The 20457-nt window shown below is 39.7% G+C and overlaps 2 protein-coding genes across 6 annotated transcripts in view; one reads left to right on the plus strand and one right to left on the minus strand.

The window, feature by feature from the left end:
• DST (dystonin) overlaps nucleotides 1–14232 on the minus strand; it is a 435492-nt gene extending 421260 nt beyond the window's left edge. For 2 of the 4 annotated variants that reach the window (XM_090282621.1, XM_090282619.1), the window contains exons 1-2: nucleotides 14019–14232; nucleotides 13414–13448 (exon numbers count right to left, since the gene is read on the minus strand). In XM_090282621.1, the coding sequence (XP_090138747.1) occupies nucleotides 13414–13448; nucleotides 14019–14199 (216 nt within the window). In that variant the 5' untranslated portion in view covers nucleotides 14200–14232. Of the gene's footprint in view, nucleotides 1–13386; nucleotides 13449–14018 lie in introns of all 4 variants that reach the window. The other 2 variants (XM_090282618.1, XM_090282617.1) reach the window with 1 other exon arrangement.
• A 525-nt stretch (nucleotides 14233–14757) lies between these two features.
• BEND6 (BEN domain containing 6) overlaps nucleotides 14758–20457 on the plus strand; it is a 78907-nt gene continuing 73207 nt past the window's right edge. For both annotated transcript variants that reach the window (XM_090280491.1, XM_090280490.1), the window contains exon 1: nucleotides 14758–15052. The gene's annotated coding sequence lies outside the window, so the exon portion shown is untranslated. The remainder of the gene's footprint in view (nucleotides 15053–20457) is intronic.

The raw sequence follows: 20457 nt of genomic DNA on the forward strand, positions 1-20457 counted from the left end.
TTTCCCAAACAGAAGACAGCTAAAAGAATACATCTCTACCAAATCAGTATTGCAAGAGATGCTAAAGGGTCTTCTTTGAGAAGCTGAAGAAACAGACAGAGACAGAGAGGAATACAGGTACAAAGGGGAAAACTTACAATAAATAAGTACCTATCAGTAATAGCCATAAATGTAAATGGATTAAATGCACCAATCAAAAGACACAGGGTAGCTGAATGGATTAGAGAGTATGACCCACATATATGCTGTCTACAAGAGACCCACCTCAGAGATAAAGATCTACACAGACTGAAAGTGAAGGGGTAAAAAAAATAGTTCAAGCAAATGGACATGAAAAAAAAAACTGGGGTAGCAATACTTACATCAGACAAAAGAGATTTCACAACAAAGGTCATAACAATAGACAAAGAAGGACATTTCATAATACTAAGGGAACAATCCATCAAGAAGACATAACCCTTGTAAACACATATGTACCCAACATAGGCACACCCAAATATATAAGGAAAATCTTGGAGGACTTCAAGAAGGATATCAACAGCAACACATTCATGAGTAGGGGACTTTAACACACCATTGTCAACATGCACAGATCTTCCAAGCAAAGAATCAACAAGGATATTGTGGTACTGAACAACAGTCTAGCTCAAATGGACTTAATTGATATATACAGAACCTTTCACCCCAAAGAAGCAACATATACATTCTTTTCAAATGCACAATTAACATTTTCAAAGATAGACCACATGGTAGGACACAAAACAAGCCTCAACAAATTCAAGAAAATTTAAATCATATATAGCACCTTCTCAGATAACAACGGCTTGAAACTAGAAACCAACCTCAAGGGAAAAACTCAAAAACATTCAAATTCATGGAGACTGAATAACATCTTATTAAATAATGAATGGTTTGACAATGACATTAAGTAAGAAATCAAAAACTTTCTGGAAACAAATGAATATGAACACACAACAGCCCAAAACCTATGGCACACAGCGAAGGCAGTACTGAGAGGAACATTCATAGCAATACAGGCCTACCTAAGAAAGATAGAAGAATCTCAAATAAACAATCCAACCCTACATCACAAGAACTAGAGGAACAACAAAAAAGAAAGCCCAGAGTGAATAAAAGGAAGGAAATAATCAAGATCAGCGCAGGATTAAATGACAGAGAAACTAAAAGAACAATTCAAAGGAACTATAAAACCAGGACCTGGTTCTTTGAAAAGATAAAAAAAATTGACAAGCCTTTAACCTGGCTCATCAAGAAAAAAGGAGAGAAGACCCAAATAAATAAAATTAAAAACAAAAGAGGAGAAATCACAACCAATATCACAAAAATAAAAAGGACTGTAAGAAATTACTACAAACAATTATATGACAAGAAATTTGACAACCTGGGTGAAATGGACAAGTTTCTTGAAACATAATCTTCCAAAACTGAATCAAGAAGAAGCAGAAAACCTAAATAAACTGATAAAAACTAGTGAAATTAAAGCAGTAATCAAAAAACTCCCAGCACACAAAAGCCCTGGACTGATGGCTTCACAGGTAAATTTTAAAAAACATTTAGGAAAGAACTAACTCCTATCCTTCTCAAACTATTCCAAAAAATCCAAGAGGAGGGAAGACTCCCAAAATCTTTCTATGAGGCCAGTATTATCCTGATTCCAAAACCAGGTCAAGACACAACAAAGAAAGAAAACTACAGACCAATACCACTGATGAACAAAGATGTTAAAATCCTCAACAAAATATTGGCAAGCCAGATCCAGCAACACATTAAAAAGATCATTCACCACAATCAAGTGGGATTCATCTCAGGGATGCAAGGATGGTTTAATATTTGCAAGTCAATAAACATAATACACCACATAGACAAAATGAAAGACAAAAATCACATTATCATATCAATAGGTGCTGAAAAAGCACTTGACAAAGTGCAGCACCCATTTATGATAAAAACACTCAGCAAACAGGGAATAGAGGTTACATACCTCAACATAATAAAGGTCCTTTATGAGAAACCTGCTGCCAACATCATACTCAATGGGCAAAAACTAAAAGCTTTCCCCCTAGGATCAGGAACAAGACAAAGATGTCCACTCTCTCCACTTCTATTCAACATAGTATTGAAAGTTCTAGCCACAGCAATGAGACAAGAAAAGAAATAAAAGGCATCTAAATTGGAAAGGAGGAAATAAAACTGTCATTATTTGCAGATGACATGATAGTGTACATAGAAAACCCTACAGACTCCATGAAAAAACTACTTGACCTAATAAGTGAATTTGGCAAAACAGCAGGATACAAAGTCAATATTCAGAAATCAAAGGCATTTCTGTACACCAACTATAAAATATCAGAAAAACTAGAAAAAAAATCCCATTTACTGTACAACAAGAAAAATAAAGTATTTAAGAATAAACTTAACCAAGGAGGTAAAAGACCTGTACTTGGAAAACTACAAAACACTGAAAAAGAAATTAAGGAAGATACAAGTAAATGGAAGCATATACCAGGTTCATGGATAAGAAGAAACAACATCATTAAAATGCCCATACAACCCAAAGTAATTTATGTATTCAATGCAATCCTTATTAAAATATCAATAACATATTTCACAGACCTAGAACAAATACTTCAAAAATTTATATGGAACCAAAAACAACCCTGAATAGCCTCAGCAATCTTGAGAAAGAAGAACAAAGTAGGAGGAATCACAATACTTGATATCAAACTATATTATAAGTCCACAGTAATCAAAACAGCATTGTACTGGCATAAGAACAGACATATAGATGAATGGAACAGAATAGAGATCCCAAAGATAAACCCAGGCCTCTATGGTCAATTAATATTTGACAAAGGGGAAGGAGCATAAAATGGAGTGAAATAGCCTCTTCAACAAATGGTGCTGGGAGAACCAGACAGGGACATGCATAAAAATGAAACTAGACCACCAACTTACACCATACACCAGAATAAACTCAAGATGAATAAAAGACTTAAATGTAAGCTGTGACACCATAAATGTCTTAGAGGAAAACGTAGGCAGGAAAATCTCAGATATCCCATGCAGCAATATTTTTGCAGATATATCTCCCAAGGCAAGGAAAATAAAAGAAAGAATGAACCAATGGGACTACATCAAACTAAAAAGTTTTTGCTCTGCTAAAGAAAACATCAGCAAGGTGAAAAGGGAACCAATCATATGGGAAAACAGATTTGCCAATGATACCTTGGACAAGGGTTTGATCTCCAAAATATATAAAGAACTTATAGGGCTCAACACCAAGAAGACAGACAACCCAATTAAAAAGTGGGCAAAGGACCCGAATAGACACTTCTCCAAGGAGGACATACAAAGGGCCGACAGGCATGTGAAAGGATGCTCAACATCATGGAAATGCAAAATAAAACCATAATGAGATACCACCTCACACCAGTCAGAATGGCTTTCATTAACAAATCAACCAACAACAAGTGCTGGCAAGGATGTGTTCGGTTGGTGGGAATGCAGACTGGTGCAGCCACTGTGGAAAACAGTATGGAATTACCTCAAAAAACCAAAAATGAAACTGCCTTTTGATTCTGCAATCCACTGATAGGATTATAACTGAAGAATACTGAAACACCAATTCAGAAGAACCTATGCACCCTTATGTTCACAGCAGGGCTATTTACAGGAGCCAAATGCTGGAAACTGCCTAAGTGCCCATCAGTGGACTAGTGGATCAAAAAACTGTGGTACATTTACATGATGGAATTCTATGCAGTAGGAAGAAAGAACTCCTGCCTTTTGCGACAACATGGATGGAACTGGAGAGTGTTATGCTTAGTGAAATAAGCCAGGGGGCAAAAGAAAAATACCATGTGATCTCAACTAATACAGGAACCTAATGAACAGAACAAACAAGCAAAATAGAACCAGAGGCATGGAAACAAGGAACAGACTGACCGTGACCAGAGAGGAGGGGGGCGGGGGAGAGGGAGGGAAGAAGGGGAAAGGTCTAGTCAAGGAACTAATGTAAATTACCCAGGGACATGAACAACAGGGTAGAGACTGACTGTGGGAGAGAGGGGAGGTGGGCAGGGCAGGGGAGAGCAATGGGGGAAAGACGGGACAACTGTAAGAGAACAATAAAAAATAGAAAAAAAATAATTTAAAAAAAATTTTTAAAGACAACTGATCAATGTTTCTCTTGCACATCAATGTTTCCCTCCCACTCTTTCTCCCTCCTTTCTCTTCTCTCTAGTAATAAAATATAAATTAAAAATATATATTTAAGAAATAAAATAAAAATTATATATATTTTTGCCCTGACTAGGTCACTCAGTTGGAGGATCATCCCGTGCACAAAAAAATTGCCGGTTAGATTCCGGTCAAGGCACATGCCTAGGATGTGGGTTCCCCAGTTGGGGATGCATAAGGGAGGCAACCAATCAATGTTCCTCTCCCACATCAATGTTTCTCTCTGTTTGTCTATCTGTCTGTCTCTCTCTTCCCCCACCTCCCTTCCTCCATCTTTCTCTCTCTTTAAAATCAATAAAAAGCATAATCTAGGGTGAGGATTAAAATTTTTTTAATTATATGCATTTTTAATTAAGAGAAGTAAAATAGTTTTTTTCTATTTACCTCTCACCAGACATGAACACACAAATTACACATTAAAATTGCCCCTGATCTTTTCTGTTAAGATCATGACAGTTAAATCAGTACCACTTTATACCAATAGGTTTGTAAAAAAAAAACCAATTCAGGTACTGAAGTTGGGTGACAACACCGGCAATAAGGTAAATTGGTTAGAAGATCATTCATAACATACTTATATTGATTTTCAGATTTAAACTAAAATGAAAACATTAAATATTAAAAATTTTGTTCAAAACTCTCACATCAAAGTATGAAAATTTCTTCAATAATGAATAAAAATGTCAGGGAATATTTTCAACTCATTTTTAAAAGTGTCTGAATCTGTGTGTTTTTGAAGCAAACACAGGATGTATGTCTGAAATAAAAAATGAAAAGCATCTGTCTCTTACCCTTTAAGTACAAGAGGGATACAGGAATATCTAGGAAGTTACAGAATCCATGAGAATTGAGAATTAAGCAAACTTCTAGAAAATGTCAAATATTCATTCATTCAGGGAACATTTACTAAGCTTCAGTCTGTGACAGACACTGAGCTAAAAACTTAAGAAATTTACACTGCCTTCAAGATACAATCTTGTAGGGAAGACAAACAAAAACCTCAATTATGATTATGAGGAGTGAGCTAAGAAAGTTTCCTACAGGGTTTAAAAGGAATAACAGGAGTTAGTCTTTTGTGCCCAAGAATTTTGTTGTTGTTATTAGCGGTAGGTGGGCAGAGAGAGGAAAGGGAAAAAAAAAGAGAGGCTTTCTTGGTTGGAAATATCATGGACAAAAACAATAATCCTAAAACGTCACAGTCCATTTGGAAAATTACAAGTGCAGACAAATGGTTAAGCTAGAACTATCACAAGGGCATCAGTATAGGGATTCATCCTTCTGATGTTATATTAAGAAGGCTGACCTCACTACCTTGAAGCAAGTAGGAAACCACAATGGGATTTTAAGCAGGAGAGGAATATGGTTTATTCAACTCTTTCTTTCTTGCCTACCTCTACTGCAGATGCTTGGAAAAATAAAGTTCGTATCCCAAGCTTCATTCAGTGTGAGAGATGGCCTTGGGACATAGTTCTCACCTGTCAAGGGTAAGAAGAAATCTAACTGGAAAGGCTTCTAGCAAAGGTTTTGATTTTCTGATGAATATCCTTCCTTGGCTTGCTTGCTCCTTCCCCTCCTTCAGTCTTTGAACTTGGGCATGATGTCTGGAGCTGTGCCAGCCACCCTGCAACCACGAGGGAAAGGCCAGGATTATCCCAAATACACTAGCAATAGCACATAGAGCAGCTCAGGCAAGGCCAGCAGCATCTCTGTACTACTTGTTGCAAGAGAATGTAAATCCCTGTTTATTAATAACCCATTTTATGTTGAGATTAGTTGAATCTGAATGTCTCCATGAGTGATAAAAGCCTTAATAATTAATTTATATTTTAGAATGATCCTTATAAAATTAATGTATGAATTGAGGAGAGGGAAGCAAGGACATTTGTCTGGTTTTTATTTTAGGGCTTGAGCCAGGATAACCACCATGGGGATAATAAAGAAGGCAGGCAGACCTCAGAGATACTGCACAGCTTAAAGAGAAGGTAGACGGGGCAGGGTGGATAAGGACGGTGTCTGTCCTATCTTTCAGATTTCTAGTTTGAGCAATTGTAGAGGGTAGAAGAAATAGTACTATTCTCCCAAACAGGGGCAGATATAGCGAGGGACTGATGAGTTCAGCATTTAGTTTGAGGTACCCATGGTTCATTATGTGAAAAGGAAGAGAAGGCATTTGATTCTCTGTATCTGAAGGTCAAGATGAAGTCTGAACTTGGAATACAGGTTTCAGAGTAACCACTGCATGGAGGTAACCTAAAACAGTAAGCATGATGCGATCGTACAAGTAAAGTTTGAAAAGGGTGAGCAAAAATGAAACCCAAAAAGCAAACCTATTGAGACAAAAAATACATTAGTGGGTGCCTAGGGGTGGTGGGTGAAGGTGGGAGGGAAGTGGGAAGTGACCGATAACCAGTACGGGATTCTTTTTGGTGGGTAATGAAATGTTCTAAAATTAAATTGGGTGATGGTGGCACAACCTTGGGAATATACAGTACTAAAATCCACTAAATTGTATACTTTAAATGGAGGAGCTATAATAGTATGTGATTTGTGTCTCAATAAAGCTGTTTTAAAAAATTAGGCCCAAGGCAGTACCTTGAGTAATCAACATATACGTAGGAAGATGAGGTGCGGGAACAGAGGGAGCCATGGCCAGAAAAGGGAAGGGGCGGGGGGTGGAATAAAGAAAGTATTGCCCGAGAAACTGGAGAAGTTTTAAGAAGCAAATGGTGGACACCAGTGTCAAATATAAGATTGGTCAATTTTGGTAAAGACTGAAACACGGGGTGTGGTAAAAGGTGGTTTACAGTTGTGAGTATGTGAAACAGAGTTTATTCTTGCATTGTTATTTGTTAGTTATTGTATTATTTTCCATGCAAACAACTGTAAACCTACTTTTTCCCCACCCTGTATTTGATTTAGCAATTAGAAATCACTGGGGAGCTTACGTGACTTTAAATAGTAGCAGCAGTACAAGCCAGATTATACTATGCTGAGGAATGAATATGAGGTGAGGAATAGGAGGTGAAAAAATAAAGAGCCTTTTTCGGGAAACTTCTCTTGCCAAGAGAAGAGCTGGTGGTATAGAGAAGAGGAGGAGAGGAGTCATGGAACAACATCCCCCAAAAGATGAAAAGAAAGAATTCACAACATAAGCAAAAAAGATCAGCATGGAGAACAGATGAGTTTTCCACTGGACTGGGAGGGAAGTTTAAAATGCCACTTAGTTTTTAGGGACAAGAAGGTTAAGGTGCTGTTACTTGATGACACTGATGTCCTCTGTGAGTTAAGAGACAAAGGTCACAAGCTGAGACTGAAGAGTTGAAGGGGGTGTAAACATTTAGAGTAATTATTGTGGAACAGGAATTTTCAAGGAAGAAGTTTAAATATAGACACACACATTTCAAATACTTTATAAAAATGTAATGTATTTCAGAGCTGATAAAAATGGCCTTGCACATAATGAATGACCTGCACATTTATTATACTTTGCATAAGGATTTGTAATGAACACTGAACACATGAGCAGGCTGTCACAAATCCCTGGACACATGGTGTCTGCAGTCAAAATATAACCCAGTGATGCTTGTGCATTGGACCTGAAAAACATGGTACCCTGCAAAAGTGCAGCTTCAGGGTGATCAGGAAGGGCCACAGTGAGTCGTTTTCCCAGGCCCTCTCCTTCAGAGTAAATAAAAAGTGATGAGGCCGTTTTGCTATAGTGCTAGAAAAAAAATTAGAAGACAATTTTTGCTTCTGTTGAAAGGGCTCATTGCAGGTAGCCTCCTAAGGTGTTCAAATAGAATAATGTTATGTCAAAGGCTCTTGTCAACTGTCAAGTAGTATACAAGAATGTTATTATTGTAGTTGGAACCTATTTATATTTCCAGCTCTATATTCCTCTATGCAATATTAAGAACCCTTCATTCTAATCATATTGGTGTATTCTGAGCTCTGAAAACAGGTGTACCTTCCTAAATCTTTGCCTATTTTCACACCTTTCTGCTGGCTGGGGGGATTGCTCTATCTCTTTCTACCCAGCTAGGTATTACTCAAACCCATGCTTCAGCATAAACATTACCTCCTCTTGGAAGCCTTCTCTGATCAACCTGCTAGAAGCAATCATTTCATCAGAACTATTCCAACCATTTCTAGTCTATACATAATTTGTTACTTGGTAATTAAACTAATTACATTTTTATCTCTGCCTGCCTTAAGCCCCTAGAAGGCAGGAATCATGTTTTACATAATGCCTTTTTAGCTTGATGCTTTGCACATACCAGAAACATGGCCCATTACTTCTGGAAGGCATTTCAGAAAATATCTTCATGTTACCAGTAAGAACACCAAACATAAGTCTTAGAGACACTGAGAGTCTTGACCAAGATCACAGTTAGTTAATAGCAGAGTTGGAACTCAAAATGAGGATTTTTGAACTTTATTCCTGTATTCCTTTCATTAACCAATACTTGTCATTGTTAGCCTGGTTATATTTTGTAATCCAAACCTCAAAAGGAGTCATTGTTGAACCTTAAGGTTAGACAAAGAGTCAAACGTCTTTGGAAAAGCTTTCATCTAGCTTACATTTTATTAGTTTGGATGCATGAAAAAAAAAAAAGTGGGTTTTTTTCTTCTTTTTTTTTCCTTTCAGCATTCTGTTTTGTCACCGTGTGGCTGACGGGTAAACTATATGGTAGTGGTGATGACTGTTGTAATAAACGTCTGTGAATACAGTGGATTTGTGCAAATATACTGGCTATACTTGTGCACCTCAGCTTCTGATGCCCTCATCACATTTGTGAGTCATAGTTGGAAACAGCACAGCAGTTCAGTTACTGTAACAGAAGAAACCAGGAACTATAAAATTTCAGCACTGATATTGGGAGTGACCTAGAACTAATCGTCAAGGGCAGGGTCTATAACACAGACCCTTTGTTAGCCCTGTATCTAACACTGAAGCTCGTACATAATTTTTTTTAATGTGTTTGTTATGAAAATAATTGGGTGAAGCTAAATGAACACTATATCATGTGTAGAGTTCAAATTAAGGCTGATTTAATTAGTACAAATTAATTCAGACCTGGAATTTAACTCTAGGCAAAGAATTTATTTATAAAGGTAACCTAATTGTAAAAGATAAATGAATAATAAACTATCACTTTTTCTAATCCACTAAATTGAGTAATTCTTAATGAAAGGTGCAAATTTAATAAGAAGCTGTGAAATATGGTTATTTTACTGACCATTCTTCAATGATTTGGTACAGAGTCACTCTGGGAATATAATGAGGCCAAGAGGGTTTATGCGGACCATCCTTTCATCTAGGATAACTTGAATAATCACTGGAAAAACCTAAAGGATTTGCCTAGTCAGCTTTGTAAGAAATGTCCACTAAAAATTCACTCAACTTAGCTTCTCTCTTTCATGGAGAATTTCAGGCATATTATTATTTTCTGAGCTCTGAGTGACACAGTTAAACACCACAGGGCAGACAAAAGTAGCCAGGGAGTTCTTGTCTTACTCAGTCCTTATCTTGCTATGTGACTATTCAGGAACTGCTTAACTTGAGTTAACTCTTTTGGTTCCTTTGCCTGAAACGGAAAGTGAAGATATTTACTCAAATCCTGATAGACATAAAACACACTCTTCCCCCTCCTTTGATCAAACAAGGCTTCCCTTATTCCACTGAGCTAATGAATGGGGATCATTTACCGCTGTTCATTCTGGGTATTCTCAAAGGGCATTATAATTGTCTTCAGTCTACTGAAGTACTCCCAAGACTCCCTTTTGTAACCTAATGGTACCTCAATTACCCATATCACTTTCTGAAATTTCCTTAAAATCAAGATTGTCACTGCCTGATTTTCACCACAGGAATCTAGGATAACAGGTAATCATTGTATAAGGTCACAACTTAAAACATTATAAATCATCAGGAAAAGTGCACTTCTTAGATACAGAATGAGCATTTGGTTTCTAGACTGTGTCCTGCATCAGTGTGAAATCACTTCCCTTCATTAGCAATTTAGAAATCAATCAATTAATTAATTAACTTACTGTACAAGTTCTTTATCTGCATACAAAAAAACACTTATTTCCATTTATCTAATTGGCTTTTTTATCTGCTGGCTGAATTAATAATTTCACATTCTCATATGGTCATTATTAAAATTTAGAGGATTAATAAAAAGCTAGTAAAGACAAGTTTGCAAGTAAGTGAAAATAAAAAGGGTTGTTGGTGGTTATGGTTCCAAAACATCTTATCAACATCTTTATTATTTATTTCTAGCTTTAAGAGGGAGAAACAAAGTTGGAGAAATGCATTTATTACAGTCAGTGAAGAGAAAAAAGCTGGAGCTCCTCGGATGAGAGATGTGACTTTCTTCTCTGCTGCAGAATTTCCCCAAAGCAAATTGGGTCCAATGCCATGGTTTTCCTCCCTAGAGAAGTATTTCCCTATCTCAGAAGGAACATGCTAAAATTCCCTGTCCAACTGGGCTCCTTGCTGGGCATGTGGGTAGCAGAAGCAATATCCTCTGCCATGTAAAATAGGACAGTGCTAACCAAACTTCTTCCATGTGTTCAGGGCTTTCCCAAAGCTCTTCCACATTTCAAAATGAGTCAGCAGAACCTAAACCCATTTTTCTTATTTGAACACTATGGAAATGCTGAACGTGAATTATCTACTTACTAGGATTGGAATGAAGAACAAAAAGGCACTGACTTCTTAATTCAATATGATTATGACTTGCCAGAAAATGAAAACAGTTTATTTGATAATTAGTCTGTAGCAGCTACTGCTAAAAAAAAAAAAAAAACCAGAAATATCCTTTATGCCACTCAAATTCTAAGTTTTTAATATACTAGAATACAAAAATTCAGAGCTATTTCTTGTGGAGAAACTACTACAGGAAATGGCATTTTAATAGGGAGGGAGAAGAAGAAAACATCCCTATATTACCCTTAAGGGAAAATGTTTTGTTTGTGGCAAACATAAAACAGTGATGAAATATGACATTCTCATGCAACACAGTCTCAGGATTTTCATTTATAAAATAACACTGGAGGAACTTGGTATAAAAAGGAACACGGGTAGCCCATCTATAAATTAAGCTAATTTTGCATTTGATTTTCTAAGAGAAAAAAATTTAGCCAAATCCATTTTGTTATAATGAGTGACTTACATTTTTAATACAAACTCCAGGGCAATTATTAAAAGCCTAGAAAGATAAAATAAGAGTAGAGATTCAGCTAATATTGAATTCTGAGCAATGTCCTGAGAATGTGCATTTTTCTTTTCTTCCCAAGTGTGAGTTCTATTTGCCCAGTTATTGGAACTGGCACACACTAAAGAATTTTTCCTTCATTCAATAAGTATTTATTAAGAACCCATTATACCAGGCAATAGGGATACACCCCCAAACAAGAAAGATATGGTCCATCACCTCAAGGAGTTCACAGTCTAGCAGATGAGGCAAATATGAAGTCAAGCAGGATATCAAACTGTACCAGTATTCTTGTAAAATGAGTTAAGGCATTAAATAACTGCTCCCAGCATTACTACCCAAATGAAGGCTCAGGACAAATGCTTAACTGAGAGATAACTAAACAAGACATAGTTCTATCTCATTTTTTTTCTGTTTGTGCTTTAACTGAAGCACCTGATGGCAAATAAAATAATCTACAACAGGATTATTATTCTGGTTCTATCATGTATGTGTATGGAACTGGTAATCTCTTTTTAAAATCAAAATCCTAAATGTTGATGTTTGCACCCTGACCATTATTTTTGTCACATCTATATAGGTTAATCTATTAAATAAATGAAGTGTTCAAGAAGTGTGGCTTCATGATAGACACAGTTTACGTTGCTTCCCATTAATTTAAATTAATGAAATTAATTAAGACTTTAAAATTTGCAAACAAATTTTTATTTTTACACATTTTAAAATTCAAGTTTACAAAATGTAATATCTACTCAGTATTGAATGCCTACTATGAACTAAGTGGGGTTCCTTTATTACATAATTACTTGTAAACCTGAAATCAACTTCCCCCTTACAATCCTGCCAGTACTATTATTCCTATTTTACAGATGGGTAAGCTGAGGAGCTGAGAAGTTGAGAGTTTCCCAGTACCACACACCTAGTTAGTGTGAAGCCATGAATGGACTGATTATCTGACTGGTTAATTTATTCTCTTAAGTATTCTAAATTGTGCACACAGTTTTCACTCTCCAGGGCTGCATGTAGTAGAATTATTCATTGTGCAACATTGGAAAGCTGTTATAATAATGTAGTTAAAGCTTTCAAGCAACCAGAGTCCAATAAAACAACTGATTAACAAGTGAAATGAAATGTGAAATAACTTCTCAGGTGAATGGCAAATAAATGGAGGGTGTCCAACTATGAAGTCTGTTAACATAAGTGAACCACAACAAGCATTGGTACCAGTAACCTCCAAGCCTGGCTGTGTGAAACTCTCTGAAAAAGAGGAAAAAATATCTCCTACTAAGTGGGGTTGGCCTGGAAACTCATAAAGAAATGCTAGATCAGGGAGAGCTTATGTGTTTGTTTTGTTTTGTTCTCTCCTCAGTGGAGCTGGTGCTACAGGAGTTCCACCTGCTCATGGAAGGATGGTCCACACTCTTTGAGAGTAGAGGCTAACACATACAATCAGATCAAGCTCCATTGCTACCATCACTTTGCAAAAATCATCAGACGGCCCCAATAAAACATGGAGAGCTTTATCAGTGAATAGTAATGTAAACTTGAAAGTCTGAAATGAAATACATGTGGATCAGATTGCTCAGTACTAACTTCTTAAAAGCTCTTCTCTGCTGCTAGATAAGCTGAGACCAAACCCAGCTGACAGCACTCAGAAAGCTTCCACAGGTAAATTACAGATTCAAAGGGAGCTGAGATCCACCCCAAGGCTAAGTTTTTTAAGGTCTGTAGTGCATTCGGAGGCTGTCTTTTGCCCTCGGCTCCACTGCACAAGAAATTTGCTAAAACTGTTCGCTGGGCACTAGTTCGGTTGGGGGCAGCATGCTCGCCGTGCAATGCCCTACTGGTTTCTTAAGAGGCGTATGATTAATATTGGTACTCAGGAAAGAGAACATCTTCTGACCTTGAGCGTGCGCGCTAAATAAATTACCTCAGAACGAAAGTGGTGAGATCTCATAACAGCATCTGGGGAGAAAAAGAGAAAAACGAGACTTCATTTAACTCCCTGTTCTTTACCTGCCGAATAACTGATGACTTACCTGGGGGAGGGGGAGGGATCCGGGAGGCACATTCCAGACGCCTCAAATTCAGTGGGGACATCCTGTAGGGCGGGGAGGTTACTAGGCCATCGGTCTCTAGGTGACTTCAACACGATAAGTTTCCGGAAAAGTTCTGGGGGAGTTGGAGAGCCCCTAACTCTCCATGAAGAAAGTCAGCAATGGATGGGTGAAGGGAGGCTGCGGACTCCGCTCCAATTACCCTTAGGGTATTCAGCAAACTGACACTAAGAATTTGCGTCCTTGCCTCTCCTCCCAGCTCCTATCATCGTTGTATTTATCCCAACCCAGGAGATTGGAGGAAAGCGGAGTGAGGAAAAAGGGCGAGGGGCGTTAAACCCACAAGCGTACTCAGCCTGGGAAGTAGGCAATGATGGAGATAAGGGTGCAGCGCAAAAGGGAGCGAGCCGCGCTTCACTCTACAAATTGGCACAAATGTTCCTCCTAGCTCGAAGAAACCCATCGCGGCGTGTCTTACCTCGGCTCCTTGAACGACCCGAAAAGACCGATTTCATCGGATGCCTCCCTTTCTGGAGCTTGCGATGCCAGCAGCAGAAGAAGACGATGGTGGCGATGGTGCCCAGCAGAAGCAATAAGAGGAAGAGGGCACATTGGATGCTGTACGGTCTCAGCAAGACCAGGAAAGCCGCGGCGATCATGGTGCGAGCGAGGCGGGGGTAGCTCGGCGGCGGGGCTGGAGGGCGGCGGCACAGGCACCCGCGCGGGGCGCACGCAGAAGCGCCGGGCACAGGCGAGCGCGGATCAGCGCGTCATGCCCAGCGCACGCTGCCCGGCGCCGAGCCCAATGGCTGCGCACCCAGCGCCAACAGCGCTAAGCGAGTGATCCAGGGCTGCGGGCAGCTCTTGCCATGACTCAGCAGACGGCGACGAGGCAGGGACTTGGCGGCCAGGAGCCTCTCTCTTCCCTTCCCAGGCGCCCCCGCCCCCGTCCATGCGCAGCCCCCGAGCGCAGCCCCGCCGGGGACGCGGCGGGCGGGGAGGAGCTGCGCTGCCGCCGGGGCCACCCGGGCCCTGTGCATCGTCTTGCGGCCGCGATCGGCCTCAGCATCCCGAAGACGGGCGCACGTGGGTCGGGGCGGGGACGCGGCGCTAGGACTGCATCCTCTGCGGCCCGTGGGGGGCGGGAATGGGGCGCCGTGGCGGGGGCTCGCCTGATGACATCACAGCCGGGCTGCGGCAGCGCGGGCGCGCGGACATGGCTGCGGTGGCTGTGGCGGCGGCCGCGGGCTATGCTAGGGCCTGAGCGCCCAGCGCCCTCCTGCGGGGCCGCCTGCCTGTCCGCGCCGTCCCAGGGTGCACCAACAGGGTGCCTCTAGCCTCCTCGACGCTTGGGGCTTCCACTTATCCAACCTCCCCAGCAAAATTGCAGGGGAGCCCGGCGTCAGGGGGCGCCAAGGAGCCAGGGGGAAAACCGTGAGGCGCCGGCTACCCCCCAACCTCCCACCTCCCCGCGCCCCGCCCCGATATTGGGGCTTTGGAAGATGCAGCCGGGTGAGCTATTGCTTGCGCGGGGGGGTTCCTCGCACGCTGAAGCGTGAACACCGGGAAAGGCTTTCCCTGGGAATTGGGGTCCTCCAGGAACGGGAGGCCCACCAGTCTCCAAGCCCCTCTAACTGGCAGCGTTCCCCGGTGGAACGCTCGGGTCTGCAGACGTGAACTGGTCTGCAGACGTGAACTGTTCTGCCCCAAACTTGGGGCAATTTCGCAGCGGCGACTTGGACACTTTAGGTCTCTTGTATCCATGCGTTTACCGTAAAATCTGACTCATTTTAGTGCATTTGCAAGGGAGGGGCAATTTCAGATTTAGTGAACTGGAAGATTTAAGAAATTGAGATTGGCTGGTGAATATTTGGAGAAATTTTTTAGGGAATGTGAGGAAATAATGATCTGTCACACAAAATGCACACATTTCCTCTTCTATCCCTCTTGCCCTCTCCCATTTCTTCATAACCAACTAAAAGTATATTGATGGCTGGGAGATTTTTCAGTGGTCGCTGGTGCAATGCCAACGTAGAAGGTATGGCGGGTGCGCTGCAGTGCGCCTTTCTGTGGACGGCCTCTGCCACCTGGCCCGGAAGCCGCCGCTGATGCTGCAGTCTGCGGCATCTTGCAACCTCGGCCCGCCGGCCAGGTGCGGTACCGCGCTACGCTGCTCCCAAGGCAATGCTGTGTGGAGCTGTTTTTGTTTGTTTGTTTGTTTGTTTGTTTTGTTTATTTGCATAAGGAAACTGCAGTTATAATGGGAAGGTAGCACATTACTGCATTTCTGAATTCTAGTAACTACTGAGGTGTACTCTTTGGAATATTTAAAAGACTGAAGAAATTGTGTCATAAAAAAGTAATTTGTAAAATTCCAAAAAGCAAAAATCCATGACAATACTTGCGTTTTGTTATGTGCTTCAAGGATCTCAATATCGGTCTTGTTTTCTAAGGATACAAAATCAATTGTACGTCTCTGTATAAAAGCTTAACCATTGATGTTCTTAACACCTTTAGCATATTACCGTGTGTAAGCAGTAAAGAAAACTCACAAAGGCATTGACTAATGCATTTCTTAAATGCAAGATACATAAACATGGGAAACAATGGATTAAGTTTCCTTACTTACAACTTGTTTCCTAAAACAAATGAACATTCAGGTTGTTGACATGCTGCATCTCATTCAGTAGTGAGTTGAAGGTGGAAGGACCTTGCTTGCAGAGGCTGTATAAGGTTGAATGTCAGGGTGTAGGCTGCACTACAAGTCAGGAGAGGCTTAGTAGGTTTCTGGCACTCGACCTAACAGGCAGCACTGTATCCTATGCAGTTTGCTTCACGGCTTCCTGACTCTGCAGCCCACGGCAGTAAGTGGCTGTATTCCTGTTTTATTGTGGACGGGTTATCGAAGAGAGTCGCGAGAGCCTGCGATGTGTGGCACATCAAGAAAGGGGGAATTGTTTACCGCATCAGCTCATGGCGGCCGTGTGGAGTGATTTAAAACAACAACAAAACAGAATTAACTTTCTGCCAACATTGGGAAAAATAAGAATTTGGAAAGGTCATCTTTACTTTATACTTCCCATTAACTAAAATTTATGAGTGAGGAAAAAGGACCTAAAGATCCTTGAAACCTGTCTAAGACCACAAACACAGCCCAGTAACCAGTTTGCCCCAAACTGCACTCTTAACAACAAAAAACGGCTAAATAGCAATTATGGTTTTCTGAGCTATTACTTTAGCACAGTTGTTATAATCCCGAGTCTTGCTGCAGCCATTTATAAGTTTCAAGTGCACACAAGAACATCATTTATCTCTTTTGGCAGGAAAATGCTTAACTGCCATGCAGTAGAATTATAGATATTTCTTTTTAGATGCATTCATTTCTGTTCTTTCCAACAGTTATCTCAAGGATACTAATAATAAGCAAACCAAGTCATTAAAAGTATTTAGGTTCTATTGTTATTTTCTGATTTGTTTGTTGCTAATTTATCATCTCCTTCTCCAAATAATGGAATGTTATTAATTGCTTCTTTCTGTGTGTTTCCGTGATGCCTAATGCATTGTGGGATTCAGTAAATATGCAGTGAGCTAATCAATCCTTTTTGGAAGTTAATTTAGTAGAAGCCATAACTTTCTTTCTACTAGGTTGTAATTTTAAAAGAACAATTGACATTGTATCAAAGTCACAAAAATTAAAGTTTGAGGGTAGGGATGAGACATTCTAAGAAGTGAAAAATCAAAATGGAAAAGTATATGTAATTTTTTGACTTTTTAAAATAGTGAGCTAGCACTGTCACCTAAGGGAAGACAGTGAGTTGGGGGAAATAGTTAAGAGAGTTTTGTACCAAGTATGTAGAAGAAAATCCATTATGCAACCCCTCTTCCCTTTAGATTCTCAGCCAAATTGAGAACACACACAAGGAACCAAAAGGGAATGAAAATATTGACTTCTTAAGGGTAAAGTCAGGTTGAGGAACATGGCTTAGACCTAAGGCCAAAACAGGGCATCTTATTCCTTTTCCCCTGACTCAGCGTGCCCTGCCCCCTTGGTCATAGCTGAAGAACTAAAGCTGACCCTTTCTCAATATGGGTCTGAACTGTAAGGATCTGCTTATACATGGATTAAAAAAGGAATAGTAAATACTGTAAATGTATTTTATCTTTTTTATGGTGTTTTTAATAACATTTTCATTTCTTTAGCTTATTTTAAGAACACAGTATATAATAGATATGACACACAAAATATGAGTTAATAGACTGTTTATGTTATTGGCAACGATTCCGGTCAACAGTAGGCTATTAGTACTTAAGCTGGGGGAGATTCAAAAGTTATACGCAGATTTCAACTGCACAGGGAAGTCAGCACCCTTAACCCCCATGTTGTTCAAGGGTCCATTGTATAGTCCTTCCTAACACTAGGGTAGAAAGGATCCTTCCTGTACTTCTTACCTGGAGACCAAAGGCTAAAATGAGTGACACTTTCCAATCCACAAGGCATTCTGCAGGAGTGAGCAAGAGACAGCACCATGTGTGAGAAGGGAGCTTTTGCCCCACCCCATATTTCAGTCTTTACCATAACTGACCTGTCTTATATTCGACACTGTTGCCCATTAGTTGCTGGCAGGCCCTGCCTAATTTTCCTCATCTACTAAGTTATTCCACCTCCCAAAGGTAAGAGTGAGGGGATTTAATAAGATGGCAGAAATAGCTGCAGGACTTCCCTGGAAGTAAGAAGTTGTGGCACAAATATCTAACTTACATATCAGAAGAAGAAAAGTTTCCACCCTAAGCTGCGTAATGACTGACTGAGAGAAAGGGAGGAATTAGAGATGACAAGTTTTGAACTGAGGTGGAGGAAGAGTTTTGAAGGGAAAGATGACAAACTGCGCTTTTAAACATGCTGGGGTGAAGGTATCAGAAGGATAACCATGTGAAATTATCCAGCAAGCTCCTGGAAAATATGGGTGGAGAGGTTAGAACTAGAGACAGACAGGAGTCATCAAGAGAAATTATAGTTGAGGTCATGGAATGGATTAAATGCCTACGTAAGAGATGCTAGAAAGAATTGGAATCAGAACTTTAGAGACTGCTTCCACTTGTGAACTGGAAAAGGAGAGAAAGAGGCAAAACCGTGGAGGTCAAGTGGAGAGTGTTCCAGTGTAGTGGCTAACTAGAACAGTTGCACAAATGGGAGGTTGAGGATGAGGACTGCGGACCGGTGACTCGGAGACCTCTGGAAACCTTCCAGACAACTGATTCATTGTGGTGGGAGAGGCTAAAAATGGATTAATGGGTAGAAGAGGGGGAGGTAGGTGAAACAGAGGAGAGCTGCTGTCACAGTCTTTGGAGAAATTTAACTCCAAAAGGGATGAGCAGAAATGCAATTAAAGCCTGAATAAAGGTTAATAAAAGTCTCTTTTGTCAGCTAGGACTACCTGAACAAGTTTCTAAGGGAATGGAACCAGAAGTGAGAGAGAAATTGAGAGGTAAAGAGAGGGGACAAGAGGGCATTGTCCTGGGCATTTGTGGTTTAGCTATTTGTTTTAACATACCTTGAGTCCCCCAAATGGGTTCTTTCTGCTCTCAGGCTACTTTTGACTCTGAAGAGTTAAAATCGACCCTGACTAGTTATGATGGATCCCTGACCATGGTCTCTTCTCCGCTCACCCTAATACTACTCAGACTAGGAGAATGATTTTGAGGGAAAGATAAGGAATACCTTTGAATGTAGTCCAGATTGTCTGTAAGCTTTTATTAAAAACCTATATGTAAGTGAGTAAATCACCTAACAGGTAATCACACAAGGACATTACACTGTGATATTATCTCCTAGAAAGCAAATTTTATGTACAAATGGCTCTAGCAATAAATTTGAAATAAGTCATACTAATTTAGGGCTGGTAATCTATTTGTTCCTATAATTAAGTGACATGAAAGAAATGGAAAGAAATCAGAGGAAACGTATTGTATGGCCTGTTTATTTCCAAATGGTTTTTCATGGCACATGACAACAATATACATGTTCTTGTATTGAAAGGTAAAGAAACTACATCATTTGGAAGGACCAAATCATTTAATGTAAACTTGGAGGTGATTTTCAACCACCAGAATCAGGAGAGTCATAATGTAGATGAATCACTATTATCTTTTTAAATTCTTGAGTTTTGAAGAAAAAAACAATTGTTATTTTCAGTAATAGCAAATACTTTCAGCAAGTATTCCCTGGGAAAGTACTTTATATTCATTTTACCAAAGTAAATTTTTTAAAATAACTTAAAGACATTATAAAAGAAAATACTTCAAATGGAATCATTCCAAATTGTTCTTCTAACAGTTTACAAATTTTAGAGACTAATGTAGGATTTTTGTCCTGTGGGTTGTGGAATCCATGATAATGGTGTGGGGGGAAATGTTGTGTGGTTTTATAGTGGCATTATCGTGTGCGTGCGCGCGCGCACGTGTGTGTGCATGTACATTACACACTTCTCAAAAAAGTCTTGAGTTTAAGGGTTTAAAATGTCAATATAATTGAATTCATCTACCTCATAATGCTTTGCAGAGAGTTTTTGGAAAGTAGTCATTTATTATCCACAAGCAAATAGACTTCATTTATATAGTTTCCACACTGAGTGTAGGATTAGTCATGCAGCAAAATACTGAGTCATTTGGCCAGAAAATTTACTCATAGTTGTATGAGCTGCCAATGGAAAAATCTGAGAGCTATTCATAAATCAAATTATAAAGCTCTAAGAGTTATAAATCACTGAGCAGCATTGTTCATTATTATTCAGACAGTATAAAATATTTCCACCACTTCTAAGAATGGGCAATTTACAAAGCAAATTTGAAAGCTGAAGTCATTGTCTTCTAGATCCTAGATAAGAATTGCCATAAAAGTTACAAGCATTTCTACATTC

This window comes from Furipterus horrens, unplaced genomic scaffold (genome assembly GCF_987537825.1).
Source record: "Furipterus horrens unplaced genomic scaffold, mFurHor1.1.pri manual_scaffold_6, whole genome shotgun sequence".
Taxonomy (NCBI): Eukaryota; Metazoa; Chordata; class Mammalia; order Chiroptera; family Furipteridae; genus Furipterus; species Furipterus horrens.